General features: G+C 41.0%; 1 protein-coding gene and 1 long non-coding RNA gene across 3 annotated transcripts; one reads left to right on the plus strand and one right to left on the minus strand.

The window, feature by feature from the left end:
- Positions 1–952: 952 nt before the first annotated feature.
- snx27a (sorting nexin 27a) lies at positions 953–16,219 on the minus strand. 2 transcript variants are annotated; one of them, XM_080295736.1, is made up of 13 exons: positions 15,774–16,219; positions 12,679–12,904; positions 12,055–12,247; positions 11,749–11,813; positions 10,938–11,042; positions 10,762–10,840; positions 10,314–10,477; positions 8,769–8,858; positions 7,939–8,088; positions 7,144–7,272; positions 6,820–6,879; positions 6,597–6,645; positions 953–1,237 (listed from the first exon to the last, which is right to left on the minus strand). In XM_080295736.1, exons 1-13 carry the CDS (start codon positions 16,082–16,084, stop codon positions 1,224–1,226), a joined length of 1,635 nt encoding a protein of 544 aa, XP_080151862.1. In that variant the 5' UTR covers positions 16,085–16,219; the 3' UTR covers positions 953–1,223. The 2 variants fall into 2 exon arrangements, with proteins under 2 accessions (XP_080151862.1, XP_026011922.1); XM_026156137.2 differs by lacking the exon at positions 953–1,237 and adding an exon at positions 1,731–6,132 and having other exon boundaries at positions 15,774–16,216.
- LOC145423369 (uncharacterized) lies at positions 16,128–18,947 on the plus strand. Its single transcript, XR_013904406.1, has 2 exons — positions 16,128–16,266; positions 16,385–18,947. It is a non-coding gene; the product is annotated as an uncharacterized LOC145423369 (long non-coding RNA).
- The last annotated feature ends 2,588 nt before the right edge of the window (positions 18,948–21,535 follow it).

Consider the following 21,535-nt stretch of genomic DNA (forward strand, 5'->3'; position numbering starts at 1 on the left):
TCTGAATAATGCCTCACCTCAAGTCTCCCCCTGCCTCCCAACGGACCTCGACAGCTCCTGTTGAGCACAGTGAACAACATTAAGATCTGAGCAGCATGTGACCATCAAAATGTCACTGTGCTCGTTTCTCTGCCAGAATAATGTGCCTGTGGACTTGTTAGTGGCTGCCTTGGGACTTGTAACATGCTGCACAGGGCCTCTCCTGTTCCTACAAACCTGAGGCTAATTTGGAGGCAAATGTGTGTTTTTTTTTTGTTTGTTTTTTTAAAGATGAGGACAAACACACAAGACAGTTATAAATAAATCCAAAAAGTTGTGACATTATACTTCCTATTCATCCGAGACCTCCTTAGCTGTTGAAATGTTTCCTGCCAGCAAACGGTCACATTTGTTCCTCGTCGTGAACAGCCTGCCTTCACTTTGTAACCACTGCAGCATATAAAGACAAAAATTGCTGTCAGATCAGCTTCAGCCCCTTAACTCAGTCATTCTGTGCCAAACTGTTTTGCTCTGAACTTACCACTTACAATCAGCGGCTCAGTTTGAACTGAATTTGCATAAATGTCACCCACACACGCAAAAAAATTACAGGTTTTATTCCTCCAAATGGGGCAGTTAATGTAAGCCTGAGAGATGAATAAAAGGCATGAATGAAATGTACCTGAAACAGCAGCATGCTGGGCAGCTCAGGAAAGAAACGCTTATAGATGTGGTTAATATATCCTGAATAATATTTTGACTAATCTAAATATGAAGACATTTAAAGCCTCTCAAGTGGTCTCATATTTTTCCTCAACAAGTTAATCGGTCTGAGATGAGCACTGCTGTGTCTTTATAGGTGGACAGTCTTCACATTAGCGAGGTCTTACCAGACAGGAAGAGTCTGTACACTGCTAGAACGGTCTGAGAGCCATTTCATTTAACAGCAAGTGAAAATACTCCATGAAGCTAATTTATCCTCTCACCAGCCACTTTATTAGGTATACCTGTTCAACTACTCTTTATTATAAATCACATCAGCCAGTCTTGTGGCATCCACTATGTGCATGTAGGCATATAGACATGGTGAAGACAATCTACTGAAGTCCAAACGGATCATCAGAATGGGGAAGAAAGGTGATATTAGGGCCTCTGAATGTGGCATGGTTGTTGGTGCCAGTCTGATCTCAGTACCTCAGAAACTGCTGATCTGCTGGGATTTTCCCACACAACATCTCCAGGATTTACAGAGAATGATCTGAAAAACAGAAAATATCCAGTAAGCGGCGGTGAAAATGCCTTGTTGAGGCCACTCGTCACAGGAGATTGTCCAGACTGCTTCAAGTTAGTAGGAAGGCAACGGGAACTCTAATAACCACGTGATACAAACAAGGTACGCAGAATAGCATCTATGAACGCACGGTATGTCAAACTTTGAAGCAGATGGCTAATAGAAGATTAGAAAAATGTTGTCTGGTGTGCTGAACCTTGATTTCTTCTGTGACATTCAGATGGTAGGATCAGAATTAGGTACACACATTAAAGCATGGATGCATCCTGCTTTGTATCAATAGCTCAGGCTACTGCAAATCTGAAGCAACTGTGTGATGCTATCATGTCAGGAATGTTTCCAGCGCCTTACTGAAACTGTGCCATGAAAAAGAAGGGGGTCCAAGCCAGCACCAGCGGGGCACAGTTGATGCTGATGAGTGTACGTTTTGAGGGGAGTAAAAGAAAGCAGATCAATAGGATATTTTCCCAATATATAACTTTATTTAAAATATTGTTACAATTTATTACTCTACACAACATTTTCAAAACTTTTCTCTTTTTCTTACACTGGTTAGTAAACCTTCCTGGATAATTTTAGATATAAAACTCTCCATTTTTCCTTTTTTTTTAAGCCTCAGGTGTTAATGTCTTTATACACTTAGTAAATGAGACACCGCTTCTCTTTTAAACACCTTTTCTCTGTGTGTTTCACAAACGTTCCCCTCCTCGACACACACTCACACACGCGCACACAAACACACACACAAAAAAAAGATCACTGGTGGCTCTAACATTGTACACTATAATTTCCCCAATCTTTATAGTTTCTTTTTTTTTTTAAATAAATAAAAAGTTCTGAGTTGGAGAAACAAGAGTGCATTATTATTATTTTTTTGTCAGAAGAATATTCTTTTACTTTTTAAAACAGCTATTTACAGGTTATGCTGGAGATAGCAACAAGGCTTAGATTTGTAATCAACGTCGGTGTCAGCTTGCAATGGGAAAGCCCCCGTCTCTGTAAGCAATGAAGAGAAATTAATCACATGGAGGCCAGCACTTTTTGAACACCAATTACATCCACCCTTCAGATTAGTCATAGGGAGGACACATCAGCTAAAAACAGACAAGCCTACAGCTAATGTGCTCTGACCCAGATGTGCATTCCAGAGGTCCAAAGACATCAAGTTTACAGAAAAATGCTGCTGACGACACCAACATAACCTCTGGACGAAGTCAAAAAAACAAAAAATAAATCAAAACTTCAAACAGATTAATCGAAACGCTGCAGCGTTCAAACAAACAGGCCTTCATATATTATCTGCCACTGAAAGATGTTATGAAAATCAGCACTGATTTGGCACACAAGACTCAGAAAACTGATGTGTTACTATAGCAACAGTATCATGTAGATGAGCGTTTCAGTGCTGGTTAGTGATGAAGACAAACTTTCTGAGCCCTCGTGTGCAGTCCACGCATGGACATTTTTTATTCTGCCATCACCACGTTTGCATTCACGTCATCTGTTAACCTCTTACAATCCACCCCGGTTGCTGGTGACCTAGTGCTAGGACAACGGGGACAACAGCATAGCCAAATGGCGGGAAAAAAAGCAGATTGGGAGAACCGTGAGGACAAAAATGACGTATGAGGATTAATCTGAATGTTAATGGTTCTGGAAATGTGCTCGTTTAACATGCAGATAAATCGCAACCAGGTCCCCGGTGACCTGCTGGATGTTAAAAGCTTAAGCACTGTGTGAAAATTTTATCTCATCTTCATAATTAAATACTCACTTTGAAGCCCAGGTGGGCCACGGCACCGCAAATACGCTGACAAACAGAAAGTAACACAGATCGACTGTACAAAGACATGCTTCTTAACATTCCCTTCATCTCTTAGCTGTCACCTACGCGCTGCTTTCTATGACATTTAGCTCGCAGAAGAAACGTCTCCAACGGACAACAGCTCACAGGGTACACACACCTGCCTGTGACTGAGCTTAAGATGGCATCTGGTGCAGACAAGACAAACCGAACCAGCGAGAAAAGAAAAGGAAAAAAACAAAAACAAAAAAACAACTAAACAAAAAACACAAAAAAACCACAGGGATAACAGCAGCTTTCTAAAAGCCTATTCACAGCAGCACGAGCCACGGGGACAGAGAACAAACATCAAACAGTAAAAACACACCGCTTTGAATACATTATTGGGAGGACCGAGTCAGTTGGCTGACAGGAATAAAAGGAACAGAGGCTGCACTGAGCGTGTGGAGACAACGTGGTGCTGCCACGGCAACCGCATCTCCTGCGCTGATGGGAGACCAACCTGGAGAGAGTACGAGCAGAGGACAGACAAACCTGCACGCAAGCACACAATCTAGCTTATACCCCCCACCCCAAAATAAATAAAAAAAAAACCCCATCATGGTTGAATAGCTTTGATTCTTATGTCATCCATCTCTAAATTGCCTATTACTCTGCCTGTCAAAATGCCCATCCTGCATTGCAGTTTTTCCCCCCTCTTATTCTAGCTACTTGTGATGTGTTGCAAAGAACAAACAAACATGATACTACACTGAGGTATGTATTTCTATAAACTCCTGTATAACTGAGGCCTGTGCTCAGAAGCAACAATTGGGCTGCAATTAAAATATTTTGTGCGGCTGCAACAGTTTTGTGAGAGTAGCAGGGAGCTGGACTGGTGGCATTGGGGGTGGGGGGGTGCGCGTATGTGCGCTACGCTGAAAAAGCATGTGAGCGGCAAGGAATGTTTGCTAGACAATAGGAGACGCTTCCCCATTTGTCTCCATCTGTCTGGCGTCTCTGCTGTCGTACAGATACAAAACCCCCATCTTCATTTGCTGGCTCTGACACCGGCAGCTCATCAGACGCGGCCAATCAGAGCCTAAAAGCTTATCAGCAATGTCAATGATAAACACAGAGGACACACTCTGGCACAGCACACAAACATGCCCCAAGGTAACCGACTGAGAACAAATATACGGCTAAAACCTAGGCCTAAAATGAACAATTATATAGCCGAAACCTAATTTGAACTGTTTCAACTAATTTCAACTTCAGCGTAAAGGAAAACTTGGACCCGCGCTCCAAAAATTAGTGTCAGTTTCAGGGGTTTTTTTGGCTTTTTTTTCCCCACCCAATGCCAAGATAAACTAGTAGCCCTTGGTAAGATTAAACAAAACTTAAATCAATACATGTATGGAAAGAATCTGTGATTTTTCTTTCTTGTCAACATGTAAATCTGCTTTCTACATATTTCAGGTGAGAGAAGAGTAAAATCCGACTTTGACAGAGATAAAGAGAAACACAAGTAAACCTGAACTGTAAAATAATCACGAAATTATATTATATTACATTGACACATACACAACTAATACTGTATTCATTTAGGTGCAGCAGGAGGGGGACAGATGACTGCACTGCTATGTATGCTGATGGCTCACACAACCTTATGCACCATCTACTTTCTGCAGCACACGTGCACACACCCCATCTATCCTCCTGACTCTTGGTTAATGGACAAATTGCAGTGGAGTGATACTTTTGGGTGAGTTACAGAGCCAGAGGCATCGGTCTTTAGGAAAGTCTGAGAAGACTCCTCATACGTATGCTCTGCTGCTCCCTGCTGCCTGCTCAGGTAACTGCAGGCATTACAATCAAAACTCCCTGTTCGCCTTGACAATCTGTCGACAAGACAGCCCACATATAAAGGTGTGAAATTTAAAACAAACAAACAAACGCTTTGGCCCGTCAACCTTTTGTTCCAGAAATTACTCCTGCACAGAGCTAAAAATGAGAACGCCTCCTCTCCTCAGCTTCCAAGCCCTGCAAAATTCACCACAACAAAACACACACTGGGGGGGGGGGGGGGTAGCCATACTAACATTAACGGGCTGACTGCCAACAGATGTTGCTCTGTAGTCAAGGTGAAAAATGGAAATTAGTTATAGCATCTCGAATGAAATTCAGTTAGCGTTTCACTGTGTTATCTCAAGAAACCAGTTATTACAGCTCTTATATTAATCTATATTTTATCAGAAGTAAGATTGTTAAACATACAAATAATTACAAACACATTCTCTCAACATCCGTTTCATGTAGTTACATTTGTGCCGTTTATGATTTCTGATGAAACAGAGGACTCCAGAGACATAAAACACAACTTCTGTGTTAATGTCCAGCATCGGCGTAAAGGATGATTTTACTTTCGTCCTTTATCACAACTGTGAAAGAACCACCGAACTTTTTTCTGTTTCCCTCCATTATTATTTTCATCTCAGCTCAGTTCAGCAGACAAGGTCACCGCCGCGGGATCTGGATGGGTCCTGTTGGAAAAACCGAACGTCGCAACCTCAATTCTGGACTGTCAGCTCTCTCGACAAGCGGCGTTTCACTGCGGCGCTCCCTTCGCGCTGTGGTGACCCTGACCAATCACACGCTGTGGTGAGAATTCTCTCATGTCTTGCCTCACATCATGGGGCAGATGCATGGAGGAAAACAACAGTTACACTATGGAGGATCTAATAAGTGACGTGAAAGTTGGCTCTTGTTTATCTTCTTTCGATGCTCTTCCTACTGTTTTCATGTGTGTGTCTACATGTGTGTGTCCCCCTGGGTTCGGCAAGTGTTAATAATCCAATTTCCCAAGTCGGTCACTTCCAGTTTGTTTTTGGGGCAGGGTTCGCCTCGAGTCTGTCACTCAGTACTGGGTTTGTCGATGGGCTCTCTCTGGGGTGGCTGTGATGATGCAAGTGGACCAGTTTTAGTTCAAGTGATGACAAGTGACGGCTTTAGGAAGTTGCAATCTCTCCCCCTAGGTGGCGCCATCCCTTCTGCTGCGTCTCCAGAGGAGGCAGAAACTCTGCAACATAGATAAGACGATTCAGAATAGGAGGAAGTTTGAAGACGGTGTGAATTAATTACTGCACAGTCCCCGTGCAGCATCCTGAAGGCCTCTTATCTGAATGTCCTCAGCTTTCTCAGGCCTCAGCTGTCTGTTATCCTCCTGCCTTTGTGGTCTCTTGTCCATATTTCATTACATTTCACGTAAACTTTTACCATAATGCACAAAAATAAAAGCATGCATTAAATCTTATCCCTGCCCTTGACATTTTAACTTCTGTCATATTGGATTCCTTTGTTTTTTGCATAATTCATGCCGCCTGATGTGTGCCATCAATCAAAACATAACTCTGTACCAGATCTGAATGCAAATTTCTTTATGATTTGCCTCTGATCAAATTGGAGGCTCTAATCTTTCAGTGATGCTGTTTATCTCTTTGAATTGAGGGCAAAAAGGAGCACAAACAAACGCTTACTGCTTACCGTTGTTGCTGCAGTTTTTGTTGTCTTTATCAGACGCTTCTTCCTCAACCTGAGAGCAAAGAAATCAATACACCAGAAATATAAGACTAATCATTTTAAAGCAAAGACTAAAGAAAGGCTCCTGGATTTAAATAGAATACAAGAACAGGCTATGTTTAGAAAACCGAAGCTGGCATAGAGTTGCATGCTTCCCAGAATGAAAGAGGAAAGGAGTGGTTCTTACCTGTTTCCTCCACTTCAGCTCACAAAAGATCCGCTCAAAGCACTCGTGCATGTAGTTGAACTGGGAGGAAAAAGTAGACGTTATTGTAATCCAGGCTTCTAATACACCACAATTAGGAGAGTCACTGTGTAAAAGTCATGTTTCTGTTTACTTTTCCTGCTTCTCATTACTAAAGATTTTATTACACGTGAAGGAAAGTGGGTTGATTAATAAATCGGGGATTTTCCTATTTATTAAGCGTTTGTTCCCATCAAGGTGTGTCACTCTAAAAGCTGCTAACACAACAAAAAAACCAGAGAATGGCACACTTGAGTGTACACTTACATACGGAGTGAAGATCTTGACCCAGCGAGGTTTCTTTTCTCCTCTGGCATACTCAAAGCAGAAAGCCATCCCCTCCTCGTCCGTGTCCCAGCGCTGCATCTCCCCCCACTCAAAAGCTATTACCTGGTTCTGAGAGAGAAACAAGAGATGATAGAAGTTAAGCTCCATGCACAGAAATCTATACAGTGGTCCCTCGTTTATCGCGGGAGTTGCGTTCTAAAAATAACCCGCAATAAGTGAAATCCGCGAAGTAGCCAACTTTATTTTTTACAATAATTATAGATGTTATAAGGCTGTAAAAAACCCCACTACACACTTTATACACTTTTCTCAGACAGGCATGAACATGTTCACATTTCTATCTCTTGTTTAAACACTCTCAAAGTTCAAACCTTGTAGAAAAATAAGTCCAGTATTATAGAATGAAACCAAAGGCACCCGAAGGTGACAACATTTCGTCGACAGTGTTGCGTGTTGGGGAGAAAACTTACAAACATACAGTACAACACTTCAGAGTCACACTGCTAGCGATCGAAGATGTATGTAAATTTGACATTCTGTACTGTGCAGGAGATACGGCACGAGATTGACTGACAATGCTCTACAGCCAATCAGGACGCAGAACACAATGCGCTGTAAAAAAACAAACAAACAAAAAAAACAAAGCATGCAAAATTGCACCAAAAAAAATCTGCGAAACAGCGAGGCCGCAAAAGGTGAACCGCGTACTAGCGAGGGAGCACTGCATTGACGTTTAGCTTAAAAATATAAAACGTTATCTATTTAAATGCTCACCTCCAGCGTGCCGTCCTCAGTGCAAGCATGCAACTTGAAGTGATTGATGCTGATCGCTGTGATGACGTGGCCCTTCCTTCTGGAGTCACAAGAGCAGTGGGGGAAGACCACCTCGTTGTAGCCCTCGCATGTCCGCAATAGACTCAGGTACTACGGTATTATAGAGGAAAAGTAACAGTCAACTTTATTTTCCTCCACAGAACACACTAAGGAAAGAAGTTAACTTATGAGAAATCTCATTACTGATGTGACAATGCTGTTTTTTTATTGTTAACACATTTGAGCTGACGGTCTCAGAAGAGCTTGCAGTTTGAGCTGTGAAGACTGACTCACAATGTGGATGAACTATAACACTGCACTCACGTCCACGTGTCTCTGTCATACAAACACGGCTGTAGATCCAAGTAAAGTATATGTAATTTTTCTGCTTTTTATTTTGTTTTAAGTTTAGAAAACCATGCTGAATACTTCCTAACATTTGGAGCTATTAGATTGCTTGTCGACACGTGAATGAACAAATAAATGAACCTTTTTCCTTCTAAGGCTGACATTCAAAGCCTCAGAAATGCTGCGTGAAAACAGTAACATAGCTGCGAATGTCATCCAAATTTACACACATGCCACTTTCAGTTAATGTTCAACAAATATTCAAATACACCCAATTCCTTTATCTCTCTTTACACCACAGAGGGAAGAATTCTGAAGTGTGAAAGGCTTCTGAGACTGTCCATTTTTATTTGGTAGTGTTTTGGTGATAGCGCTGGTCAGCAGGCACAAAGTGTACTTATTCCAATCCCCTTCCTGAACAAAGACTGGTCTGTGGTACTGACCGTGGCCATCTTGCGCTGCTCTGCCAGTTTCTGCAGCTGGTAGGATTTGTCCTCTGTTTTTATGAATCCCTTCTTCACATCATCCAGTGCCTACACGAACAGGGAGAGGGGATGGGGAGACACAACATTTATCATTTAAGGTCATAAAATATAAACACATATATACATTAAGGCCATTCATCATGAAGGCATTCTCCCTTGTGTGAGAAAATTCAAACAATGACCGTAAAAATTACGTATGTGCATTTTTAGGCAGTCACAATGCATTTCTATATATTTTATTGAATGACTTTCAGCCTCCTAGCCCATAACTTTAATGCTTTGGTTCACTCTCGTCTCACAGCGTCATTTCTGGCTGCAGCAGGCAGCTGTGCACCAACTGTTCAGCCTCTCTCTCAGCTGTCTTCTGAGAGTGTGAGAATATTAGAGTTATATTTGCCAGGTACAAATAAATGAAAGTGTACTTCATAACTGTGTGTGTAAAAAACAGCTTTTCACTGATATAACAATCTTTACCAGCTTAGTGGGTGATATGTCACCATTGTGTTCCCAGCTTTGCCCCCTTGGACAAACCCCACAAAAGTCATGGAGTTATTGCAGGTTCGCACACACTGGTGTGATTCTTTTTCATGAGGCACGCTTTAATGGGTCACTGCTGAACTTTGCATGCTTATCATGCTTCAGCTAGTGACCTTTACTGGTCAGTGGACAGCCTGTAGGTGGGTACTGAAGCTAATTTTAGTGAATTTAAATGAGGAGTATTTTTCTCAAGTTCACCTCTTCTACTTGAAAAACTGGAGGTTTTTGTGGATGTATTTGCATGAAAACTGACCCGAGGTGGGGCTTTGACCAGCTGAGAAATTATTAACTTTGGGTGTCGACCCAGATCTGGATCCAGACATTTTAATAACATTGTAAGACAAGGCAAAAATGGACATTTCACATCGTATCTACATAAACGCATATTTAGCTGAAAGAAGAAGAACCTGGGGATCATCTTGATGTCCTCGGGAAAAGGAAAAAAGACAGAGACTCTATTCACCCATCTTGTGAAGGGAATTTTTCAGCCTCGGAAGAAGTATGATATCTCCGAGCGCTCTTTTATTAGGGTGACATTATAGGTAAAGGCTTCTGTTATAGTCTGTGTCCAGAATTATAACAGAAAATACTCCTAAGCTAGAAATAATTCAGTCATCACAAAGTGAGAAAGCAGCTAGCAGGTGCCACAGTAGCTCACCTGGTTGAGCAAGTGACCTTTGTGCTAAAGGCTGCAGCAGGGATCCAGGCTCAAGTCTGGCCCTGAACATTCCCTGCATGTCAGGACTGATCCAGGGATCTTTTGCTCGTTAGGCCAATGTGTAAACCACTACACTACGGAGCCACTGAGACCAGTATGATCCGTTTAGTGTAAATCAGCAGTGTAATTGACCAACTTTCCCTCAATATGTTTAAGCATTTTCAGCTCAGAAGAATAAACTCTGAATCAAATCACTGTGTTCAGCTCCCCGAAATCCACGGCAAGAGGAATCCAATTACTGTTATTACCTGGTGAAAGCAGTAGTGCAGTGCCAGCGGATTGTCTCTGAGCAACTCCTCCTCCTGGAAGCTGAACAACCATTTGCGGAGTGCTAAGCAGGTCCCCGGGACGGCCGACGTGTAGTTCTGCACATATAGCTTGTGGGGAAACTCGTTAGGCGCCAGCTTCCGCACTGCAACAAAAACCGAGTAGAAGGAGAAGGGTGATGAACGGGGTTTGTTACTTAAAAAACCCCCCAACATACTAGTAACCTATACCAAAATACCTGCCCTTGCTGCCCATGATTACTCATATACCCAGAGGCCCAGTGATTTAAATTCAGAGGGTTTTATTTATTTTTAGTGGTCATGTCATAAACCCCCGAAACAGGATGTGCAAATTAAACAGGAGAGAATGTGAAAAAAAGGTCAGACATCTTTCCATGTGAAGTGCAACAAACACACGTGCAGCTCTTACCAAAGGAGTGGTTGATAACTTCAAACAGAGCAAAGTAGCTCGCCATAATACTGTCCATCCCAACCTTCATCACTAATGCCTACAGAAGATCAACACAACATCAGTTAGTTGTGGGGAAAAAAAACACTGATGGAAAATATTGTACAATATAGCTGTACAACTGGGAGTGGTCTTACCTGATACACCTGGTCTGTGGTACTGTTCTTACGGACTCTGACGGAGATGGTGGTCTTGTCTGGTAGGGCTATCCGCAGTTCTACATCTGACACGCCGTTGTAGTTCTGTACAGTGAAGCCAAACAGAATGAGAACAGCTGTAGAGCTGTGTTTACCCCAGTGGATTAATGAGGCTTTGTACGTGCTTGTTTGAATATGCAAGCCTTTGTTTGTTCTAAGTTACCACTAAGTACTTGTGGATTAAAAAACACAAACAAAAAACCAACAAGCCATAGCCAAACAAGACTTACAATCGGCAAGAAGTCTTAATCCCCCAAATTGCGCTTCTTTAAATGTGGGATTACATCAGTGTATTGGTATTTGTTTTGCTGCTGCACTTCCTTAAAACACCAGCAAGGTAACCAATTTCCAGCCTGCGTCACTGGCCAACACAGCTCTCAACTAAGCTCCCTTTAACCAGTGAAAGCTAAATGATACTAAATGATTCTCAAAATGGGCCAGAACAGTTTAAATACAGCTTAAGAGACTTGGAGTCAGATCCAATGCTGAAACCCCCCCTCCATTTTTGAGTTTGAATTCCTATAATTATGGAATACAAACAATAACATCTTCGGAAATTAAATCTCTAACTAAGATAGTACATATCTGATAATATAATATAATAAACAAAAAATGGACTGTTGAGCACTGTGCCAATTCAGAAAGTCACAAGTCCTAACAGTTTGGTAGGAAAAGAAAGTTCAACCCACAATATTTCAACACCCAGAATAAAAAGTCGCATTGCTACAACAATAATGCACGAGATGCATACCTCATCTGATTCCGAGAGAAACTCCTGCATGATGTCACTCTCCCCAATCACCCGCACAGAGCACACTAGAGACGAATAGGAAGGGAAAAGAAAAATGGCGAGCAATATATTAAATCAAGGTAAATAAAATAAACAAAGGGCAGCTAAATAACACTATGAATCCAGTGTTTAGATTTACTGTGTAATTTAGAAAACTAATAACAGTGGGTGCATGGTGTATTTTCCATCCTAACTACATATTCAATATTTAAATACATTTAATTCTTCTGGGACAGAAGAGCTAGTGATCTGTCCAAATCATCTTACCTCGCTCGAGATATTCCTCCAAGCCTCTACGTCGTGCATCCAGCTGCTGTTCTGATAGGGAGAAGGGCCATTTACCAGGAAGCTTTGGGAAGTTGAAGTTGGAGAATTCCCTTTTCAGGTTCTGGTGCAGGATGGCAAACTCACGATAGCGTTTTGAACACAGCTGCCTCCCTGACATATACACATTGTATACCTAGATGCATTAAAAAAAACAAAACATGAAGCAACTTTAGAGAAGACCGAGAGAAGGAAATGATTGCATCAGAGGGTTAAAAGTTTTCTTTCTACCACAGCATTAAAAAACATGTTTAGAGCAACCACAGGAAGCCGTTTCTTCTGTTTTGTTTTTTTCAAGAAAGAATTTAAGGTAACAGTGTTGCCTCTACAGCTGCCTTGGGAGGACGGACCACCTCCTGAGGTGAGATGGGTTGAAAGATCTTTAAAAACTGTCTTTAGATCGAACGCTTAAGCTCAAACATGTTATTCCACTTAAAACTGAAGACGGACAGGTCCAAAAGTATTTTAAAAATCAGGCAAACACACACACTCGTGGCCGCCCTCTCCACCCTTCCAGAGAAGCCCAGTCCCAGGCGGAAACATGTCAACTGTCAAATCAGCACTTACCACAAACCTCTCGGAGTGCTGTTCTACGTGCTTGTATGTGGGAATAGAAATGGGCACGGCCTGCTTGTCACTGTAGTCGTAGTTGGGCTGGACTTCCTCTCCTCCTTCCAAACCGTCAGCCTCCTGAGGTGGAACAGACAGCACAGCCAGAACCAGCTCCTTCTCCCCAGCACGGATCAGATCCACCACCTGCTTATGAGTTGCACCTTCCACGTTCACGCCATTACTAGAAAAAAGAGAGAAAGAGCGCAGGAGAAACATGAGGCAAAGGGGAGGAACAAGCAGCTCTGACTTGTTCTCACACATTCAGACTATATTTGAATTGGAAGTTCATTCAACTCTCTACAAAAAAGGGAATGACGGATACAATTCAAAGCATTTAAAAATACCTCTGGAGAGATATTAAACTCTCTCCAGATTCCAATTCTATACAATAAATCAATGCATCTTCCAAAAGAAAAAAAGGACCTGTCACTATTATAAGCAGTTAAATTTAAAGCTAGACTGGTACAAAACAAACTTTAAAAAAAGCTTTGACCGAAGGGATTTGGAATGTGAGAAACGACCACACTGATAGATAAACTGCACTTGATGCAGTCACTACTGCTACAGATCAATGCAGCTGGGATTACAGTAACACAGTATAATCTATACATCATTCGAATAAAACTGGTACTCTTTTAGCTGCTAATGTACGCACTGTCCTAACATACTGTCTGGTAATATTAGCCCATTGTTCCCCATTTACTAACACAAGGCTGTGAGGCTTAAGCAATTAGGTTGGCTCCCATGTCCTTTTTCTCCTGGTGCCTTTTTGACTTCGCTGAGAGCAGATGGCACAAGCATCAGGTGTCTTTGCTAATCTTCCAATGAGAAACTGTGGGACAGACACTGAAAAGGAGGGGGCGAAGAAAAGTGTAGGCGTAGGCCTGCCCATTGATTGCCATGTTAGACGTAGCATTTATCTGTGTAGTGTCACTGACTTAAAATAGGAAGTTAAACATACAGAAAAAGAAGGGGTGTACATAATAGTTAACAGAAGAAGATTTGGAGTGGGGTGATGGGGGGAGCTAATCTGAGTTGTTTGAGTGAAAAGCCAAATTAAGGGTGGGACAGAACCAAAAGGGTGAAACTGTCGTCATGACTACAATGTAAATTTGGCTAAGGCAGAAATAAAAACAGTATTAATACTTTTAATTGCTTAGTGAAACTGTTTGATGAAATATTACTCAGAGCTAAAAATAATACTAACAATAATAAAGAAATAATAATATAAAATAATTATATGCGAGCAGATATGTGTGTCTTGCAGGCTTTTACTGTTATTAATTATATTTTTTATCAGCCATTCCACTTGTTACTCTTTACTGTAAAATAAAGTCGCTGGTGAAAACTGATAAAAGCTCACTGATTAACAGTCAACTGATCCCCTAATTTGGCAGCTGGGAGGCACAGTGGTTTACACTCTGAGTACAGAGTCATGGGTTCAAACCCGTGGGGAGTTTTCATGTTCTGCCCATGATTCTGTGGGTTTTTCCCCAGCTGCTCTGGTTTCTCCCACCTCAGAAAACCGTACCAGGTTAACGGTGCTTATGTGGGCCCAGGATGCTCTTGCAAAAGAGGTTGTCGATCACTAGTTTCACTTCCTGGTTATATAATGTTTTACAAGTTGAACTTTACTGAACACAGCATTATCTTCTAAAAACACACACAAGGGCAAAGCAAGGTCATTTTTATTTGTTTCCCCTTTTTCTTGTCTTTTAAGGAAATCATGAAAAAAAAACAACTATGCTCACTCAGGCAGTAGTGATACACTCAGACAAGAAACACCACCTGAGCTGCTTACTGTAAATAAAGTACATTGCTGGCTTTCTTTGTTTGCCAAGTAAAATGCTGACAACTAACATATTTAACCGGCTGAAGTCCAGTTATGAGGCTTTTTTTTTGCAAAATGGTCAAACGGGTTAACAGGTCACATGATAAGTATTGCATCTATCATATGACAGCAGAAAGAACTAATGAGTAAAAAAACCCAACGGAAAACAACATGCTGATGCCTCAGCAAATGGAAGTGAGAGCAGTGTTCCTTCTTTACCGTTTCTGTTCTTCCTTTTTCTAAGTCAGCTTTATTGCTCCACTGTCAAGTGACATCAACACTACTCACACTAACTAAACACTGATTTTAAACGTAAGCAAAAAAGTTTGTAAGAACTGCTCTATTACCATTAACACTTCAGGTTTTACTGAAGGCCAGGGCTTTACATTCCTGCTTGTAGATTTGTTCGCTTGGCTGACATTATTACAGGTTCTGTGTATGGACACATTTCCTGTTACATTTAAATGCCAGCTATGACTCAAAGGGAAGCAGTGTTTCACCGAACGCTGATAAATGGAAAGAGACTTGAAAGCAGACTTGACGAATGCTGGCACGATAGATAACATAAAAGCACTTCTAAAATGATCTCTTCACGTATATCAAACCCACTCGAGGTTACATATAGCGATAGAACAAAAGCAAACCCTAAAAATCAATAGAAAGCACCTCAAACTTCCCATGTAAACAGCACGGCTGGTGCGAATGCTAGCTAGTGAAAGCAAGTAAGACCACACACTCCTGTCATATGATGCTGAATTTGAGTGACAACACTGCCATCCTCTGTCATTTCACAGGCTAAGAACACATATCAACACTATTATGCATATGACAACGCAGTGGAAAGTGGACTGTCGTCTAAATGTCGTCCTACATCTCCCGCTGGAGCTGACACTGAGCAAGGAGCTAGCCAAACACATTAGCTACCTGGCTCGCTAGCGAGCTACAGCTAATCAACATGCACAGGCTGTTGTCCAACTTATGTAAGCTGGTTAGCTTTCTAGTTATCTCACCGGAGCTAAAGCCTTAAATATTTACTCAGGTCAAAACGCTCCAAAGCTGAATAATTAATAAACTAGTGAGTTACTTTAATGGCAACAAGAAGCAAACCTCGAAGACGGAATAACACATGCTTGAAACTGGATCCACACAGGCTAAACTGGGTAGCTAGCTCCAATTGCTAACTCCGCGTCCTAACTGGAAGGGACAGAAGCTGACTTACACCTCCAGGATCCTGTCACCCTTCACTATCCCGGCTCGGTCCGCAGCACCTCCGGGTAAAACAGCGCTGACATGCTGAAGAGGGGCGTACAGCTCCCCGTTGATGCTCCGAAGCTGTCCTCCTTCGCTCACTTGACCGCGGACATTAAACCCGTAGCCGGACTCCGACTTGACGATCCTGACCATCCGCGGTCCCGATGTGACCATTGCTGCGCCGTGGCCCGCGGTGCCAGCCGACGAACCGACAACCGGACCGTTACGGGATGCCGAAGGGAGAACGGGCCGAGTTTCATCGCCTCCTACATCCGCCATCTTATTCACAGGCACTACCCCTCTCCAAATCGGCGTCTTCCAGCAAATTCAAAACAACACTCGGGCTCCGATCCTCTCTGTGAGGTTAGCTCCACAGACCGACTCTGTTGGTGATAACCCGCCCCCTGGCAGCGTCACGGGACACGGCCATGCAACGTGACCTGCCGGAGGCGTCACCGAAAGTGTGTTGTTTACTCTCGTTTCCATTCAACGCATTGAATGAAACAATGTCGTTGTTGATTAAAACGCATTCTTAATCCCTTTATTTTCTACTAAACCCTTTCTGTTTTATCTTAACAGACAAAGAGTGCCAGTGATTGCATTTAAATGATGCTGCAAACTTTGCAAACGGCAGGAGTTAAAGGATGAGAGGCACTGGACCCAACCACTATTGAGAAATATAAATGTATTTTTTTCCCACAATTTTAGTTATGATTCTACAGAGGAATCCAGAAATAAAGACATTATAATTATAAATACGTACAGCATTTTATCAGACATGTACACATATAGTGCTGTAAAAATATTTAGCTTTTTTCTGATTTCTTCTATTATTTTAATATTACAGATAACCTCGAGTAGACACAAAATGCAAGTTTTAAATAATTATTTCATTTATTACCAGAAAAAATAAACACACCTACCTTACCCTGCACTCACCCCCTAAACCTAATACCTGGTTTTGCCACCCTTGGTAGCAAGAACTGCAATTTTGTGAGTCTTTCACAAAAGCATTGGATTGGAGTCCAATCTGTCCACTCTTCTTTGCAGAAATGTTTTTATTCACCCACATTGGAGGGTTTCTGAGCTTAAACGACCCCGTTTAAAGTCATGCCAAAGCATCTCAAATGGTTTTAAGTTGAGACTTTGACTAGGCCACTCCAAAATCTCAATTTTGTCCTTTTTGAGCCATTCAGAGCTGAACTTGTTGATGTGTTTTATGATTGTCCTGCTGCAAAACCCAGCTGCACTTCAGAGCATGATCTGATGGCTGGACATTCTCCCTCAGGATTTACTGGTAGTGAGCAGAATTCATTGCATCAATTACAGCAAATCGTCCAGGTCCTGAAGCAGCAAATCACCCCAGACTGCCATGCTACCACCACCATGTTTGACTGCTTTGACTGATATTCTTTTTATTAAATGCTGTTGTAGCTTTACACCAGATGTAATGAGTCTTAATATCACTGTGGTTCACCAGAGTCCCAAAGCCTTAGAAATGTCTTTGTGATCCTTTGCAGACTGATGGATGTTTATTACTTTTTTCCTCTGGTGTTCTTGCTACCGAGGGTGGTAAAACAAAGGCCGACGACTTTATCACATAGGACCAGGTTTGTTTAGTCTTTCCCCTTAATAAATAAAATCATCATTTAAAAACTGCATTTTGTATTTACTCGGGTTATCTTTGTCTAATATTAAAATTTGTTTGATGATCTGCAACATGCAAGAGTGACAAAAAGGCAAATAAATAAATAAATAAAATAAATCAAGAAGGGAGCAAATACTTTTCACAACCTTGTCTTATTTTAATGTTCAACATTTCTTTCTCATTTATGCTGAACAGCTGATTGTTTTATGTTATCTTGTGTAAGCCTGCTAAACAAGATTGCACAACACATTTGCTGATTCCTTGTTTTAGAGTACTGAGGGAGAGATAAGCTGTCACTTCCTGTCTTATTTGATTGGAATGAAAACTTGCAGGTTGTAAACCACTAAACCACATGACTTGTCTTTATTGCCAACAATGCACTACGGTAGAATAATATGCAGTCATGTTAAAAAAGTTTTTGCAGACATATAAAACTTAAGTAAACTCTTACCGTTTCCATAGGAATTAAGAGGGCAAGTATTAGCTAGTTGCTGCTAATCAAATGCGGTTGATTAAATGATCATCAGCAAGTGTGAGCACCTCTATAAAAGCAGATATTTTGGCAGTTTCCTGGTCTGGAGCATTCAGGTGTGTGTTAAAAGAATGCCACATTCTTGCCAAAGTGCAATGCTCAGAGAAACTGCAACAGTCTATCAACTACATCTCAGACTCTGCCTAGTTAGCATGAACAAATGTTAAAGTTCATGACAGTACAAATAGAAAAAGAATGAACAAGTACAGCTTGTTTAGAAGTGTTGCCATGAGAAGGTCTCACAAATTCAAAGTGGAGATGTTAGGCCATGATACTCAGATATGGCAAAAAACAAACAAATCATATCAGCACAAATACCTCGCACCAACTATCAAGCACAACGGTGGAGGAGTGAGGGTTTGGTGATGACTGAAAAAAAATAGGTGCAAGTGTAGGCCAGAATCTTTGTAAAACTCTGCTGGAAAACCATGTGGACCTGGGGCTTTGTTGTTTGGGAGATGCTGTGGGGCTTCTGGGAATTTTGGACATTGAAAGAGGTGAATCCAGATCCACAATCTGTCATGTAGTTTCGGTAGATTTATCTTCTGCAATGTCAGCGCTGGAAGGATTCATCTGTGTGGAGTATAAAGCTTCATAAAAGAGTAAAAGATTTTTTTTATTTGTTGTGGATCATGAGTAATGTTCCCAGTGGAATCCTTCATAGAATAAATAGTTGTAGTTGTTTTTTCTTTATTTAGTTTTAACTGTTCTGTTGTTTTTGTTCTACTTCTAATAAAAGCGTTTAATCCCTGCTTTATCTTATATGAACAGTAAGATATTATTTTCCTCACAGAAGACATGGTGAAACTGCTGATAGTGATTGGGCTTGTTTTGCAGCCACAAGACTTGGCCACCTTGCAGTCATTAAGTTGACTAAGAACTCGTCTGTATACCAAAGTATTTTCGAGTCAATTGTGAAGCCAATTGTCTGACAGCTGAAGCTGCAACAGGACAATAAATGTAAGAACAGCAGCAAATCTCCAACAGAATAAATGAAAAAGAAAAGACTCAAAGTGTTACAATGACACAGTCAAAGTCCAGACCTCAGCCAGATAAAAATATTGTAGTGGCACTTTAAGAAGGCGGTGCAAAAACAAATGCCCACAAACCTCAATGCACTGAATTCAATTTCAATTCAATTCAATTTTATTTATATAGCGCCAAATCACAACAAAAGTCGCCTCAAGGCGACTTTTACAATGAAGCAACATTGTAAAGATGAGTAGGCCAAAATTCCTCCACAGCAATGCAAGAAACCGATAAAGTCATACAGAAAGTGATTACTTCAAGTTATTGCTGCTAAATGTGGTTTTACAAGTACTGAATCATGGGTTGTAGGTATTTTTTCACAGTACTGCATAGAAGCCTGTGAGAAATTATTTTTCACATGACTCAAATATCCATCGTATTAGTACTGCGAACGATTGCCTAGAATTCCAAAGATTCATTCATTGATTAATTTTCAAGAAAAAATGTACAAATAAAGTAGCAAAAGTGGGAGATGGATAACATTTTGAAAATACTATATGCAGCAGTGCAACACACACTCTAACTATGCAACAAAAGCTATGAAATAAACAGGAAGGGTATATTGTGCCCCAAGTATTAATTCATTTTCAGTCTTACAGGAGTTACTTAAATGTTACACAAGCAAAGTCATGTGCAAAGTCATGTGCTGTTGTCATGGTTTTCTAGGAAAATGGGAAATAGATGCAGTGATTTATGGAGACCTGGACAAAGCTACATGGAAATACAGCACAAACAACAAAAACAGAATTTGAATGATCCAAAAATCTTTGGTATGACCGCCTATTCTTTGACATATTAGAGTAGTTTTCTAGCTAATTCTTTAAGTAGTCTTCAGGATTAGCTCTCCAGGTTTCTTCAATGACCTAAAAAACATTTTTTGTGTTGTTTTTTTTCTGTTGTCTGTCACAGTTTTGTTGCAATATACCTTCACCTTATAATATTTGTGTAATTTAGTACATAGCAGTCTTTTCTCCTTGCTTTCCTATCTTAAGAATGACTTCTTTATAGCTTCCTTACACTGAGACTATTTCTAATGAGGCTTTGGAGCCACTGAAAGTCCAGGGACACCTTCAGAAAGTCTGAAGCACTATTGCTCAAGACAGCACCCTATTTTTGCAGGATAACAAGCGAACAAGGCAGAGTAGCTAATTCAAACAATCAAAAAAAGTACAGCGGTTAAAATAGGTTTTGAACACGTCACCACTTTTCTAAGTAAACATATTTCTAAAGGTGTTATTGATGTGAAATTCTCACCAGATGTCAGTAACAACTGATCACATCCACACATGCAAAGAAATGAAACCACAGATATCCTTAAACTGTGTATAAAACTGAGAAATGACACAGGGAAAAAGTATTGAACACGCTTACTGAAATTTATTCAACACTTTGCACAAAAGTCTTTGTTGGTGATGACAGCTTCTTGATGCCTCCTGTATGGAGAAACTAGTCGCATGCTGTGCTCAGGTGTGATTTTGGCCCATTGTTCCACACAGTCTTCATATCCTGAAGGTTCCGTGAGCCCCTTCTGAACTCTGACCTTTAGTTCTTTCTATAGATTTCCAATTGAATTCAGGTCAGGTGATTGGCTGAGTCATTCTAGCAGCTTTATTTTCTTCCTCTGAAACAAACTGAGAGTTTCCTTGGCTGTGTAGTTGGGATCATTGTCTGCATTTCATCTTCATCAGATGGCAGCAGATCTTTATCAAAAATGTCTCGGTATATTTTTCCATCCTTCCTTTGATTATATGAAACGTGCCAGTACCGTACGATAAAAAACAGTCCCACATCACGGCGATTTTCACAGATTTTCTTCCAGTATTTCACAGGCTTATCTAAATGTTGTTCAGTAAACTTTAAACATGCTTTAACATGCTTTTTCTTCAGCAATGAGCATGGATACAGGGCAACGTGGTTGAGTGCATTAACTATTGTTTTCTTTCAACTCTTCAGATAATTCTTTTCACTCCTCTGTGTCACGGTACTGGGTCGTGTGACCCAGTGTTTGAGTTTTATGTATTTTTTGTATTCATTGTCAAACTAGTTAATTTCTAGGTTGCTGTTCAGACTTTATTTCTTAGTTATTTCTGTCATCTCCCCCTGTACTCAGTAAATTCATGTCATGTTTCATGTCTGTGGTTAAGTTCATCTCATGTTTTATCTCCATGTCTATGTCTCCGTGTTTCCTGTTTTATTTTGTAAGAGTCTGGTGTTCTTTGTTCATTGTAGTTAGTGTTACTCTCCCCTGTATTGTCATTATGTTTCATTCGAGTCAGCTGTGTTCTCATGTGTCTCCACTTCCCCTGATCACCTCATGTGTGTATTTAAGTCCTCAGTCTTCCTTTATTCGTTGTCGTGTTGTCTGTGTACTGCTCCCTGGTCAAGTTAAGTGGTTTTCAGGATTCTGTGCAGTTCATGTTTGCCATTTGGTTTATGTTGTTTTTCATGCAGCTGCACAATGAGGTTCCGTGCAGGTCATGTCTGTTTCGTCACGCTATTTGGTTCACAGTTACCATGCATC

The sequence above is a fragment of the Astatotilapia calliptera genome, chromosome 22 (assembly GCF_964374335.1).
Source record: "Astatotilapia calliptera chromosome 22, fAstCal68.1, whole genome shotgun sequence".
Taxonomy (NCBI): domain Eukaryota; kingdom Metazoa; phylum Chordata; class Actinopteri; order Cichliformes; family Cichlidae; genus Astatotilapia; species Astatotilapia calliptera.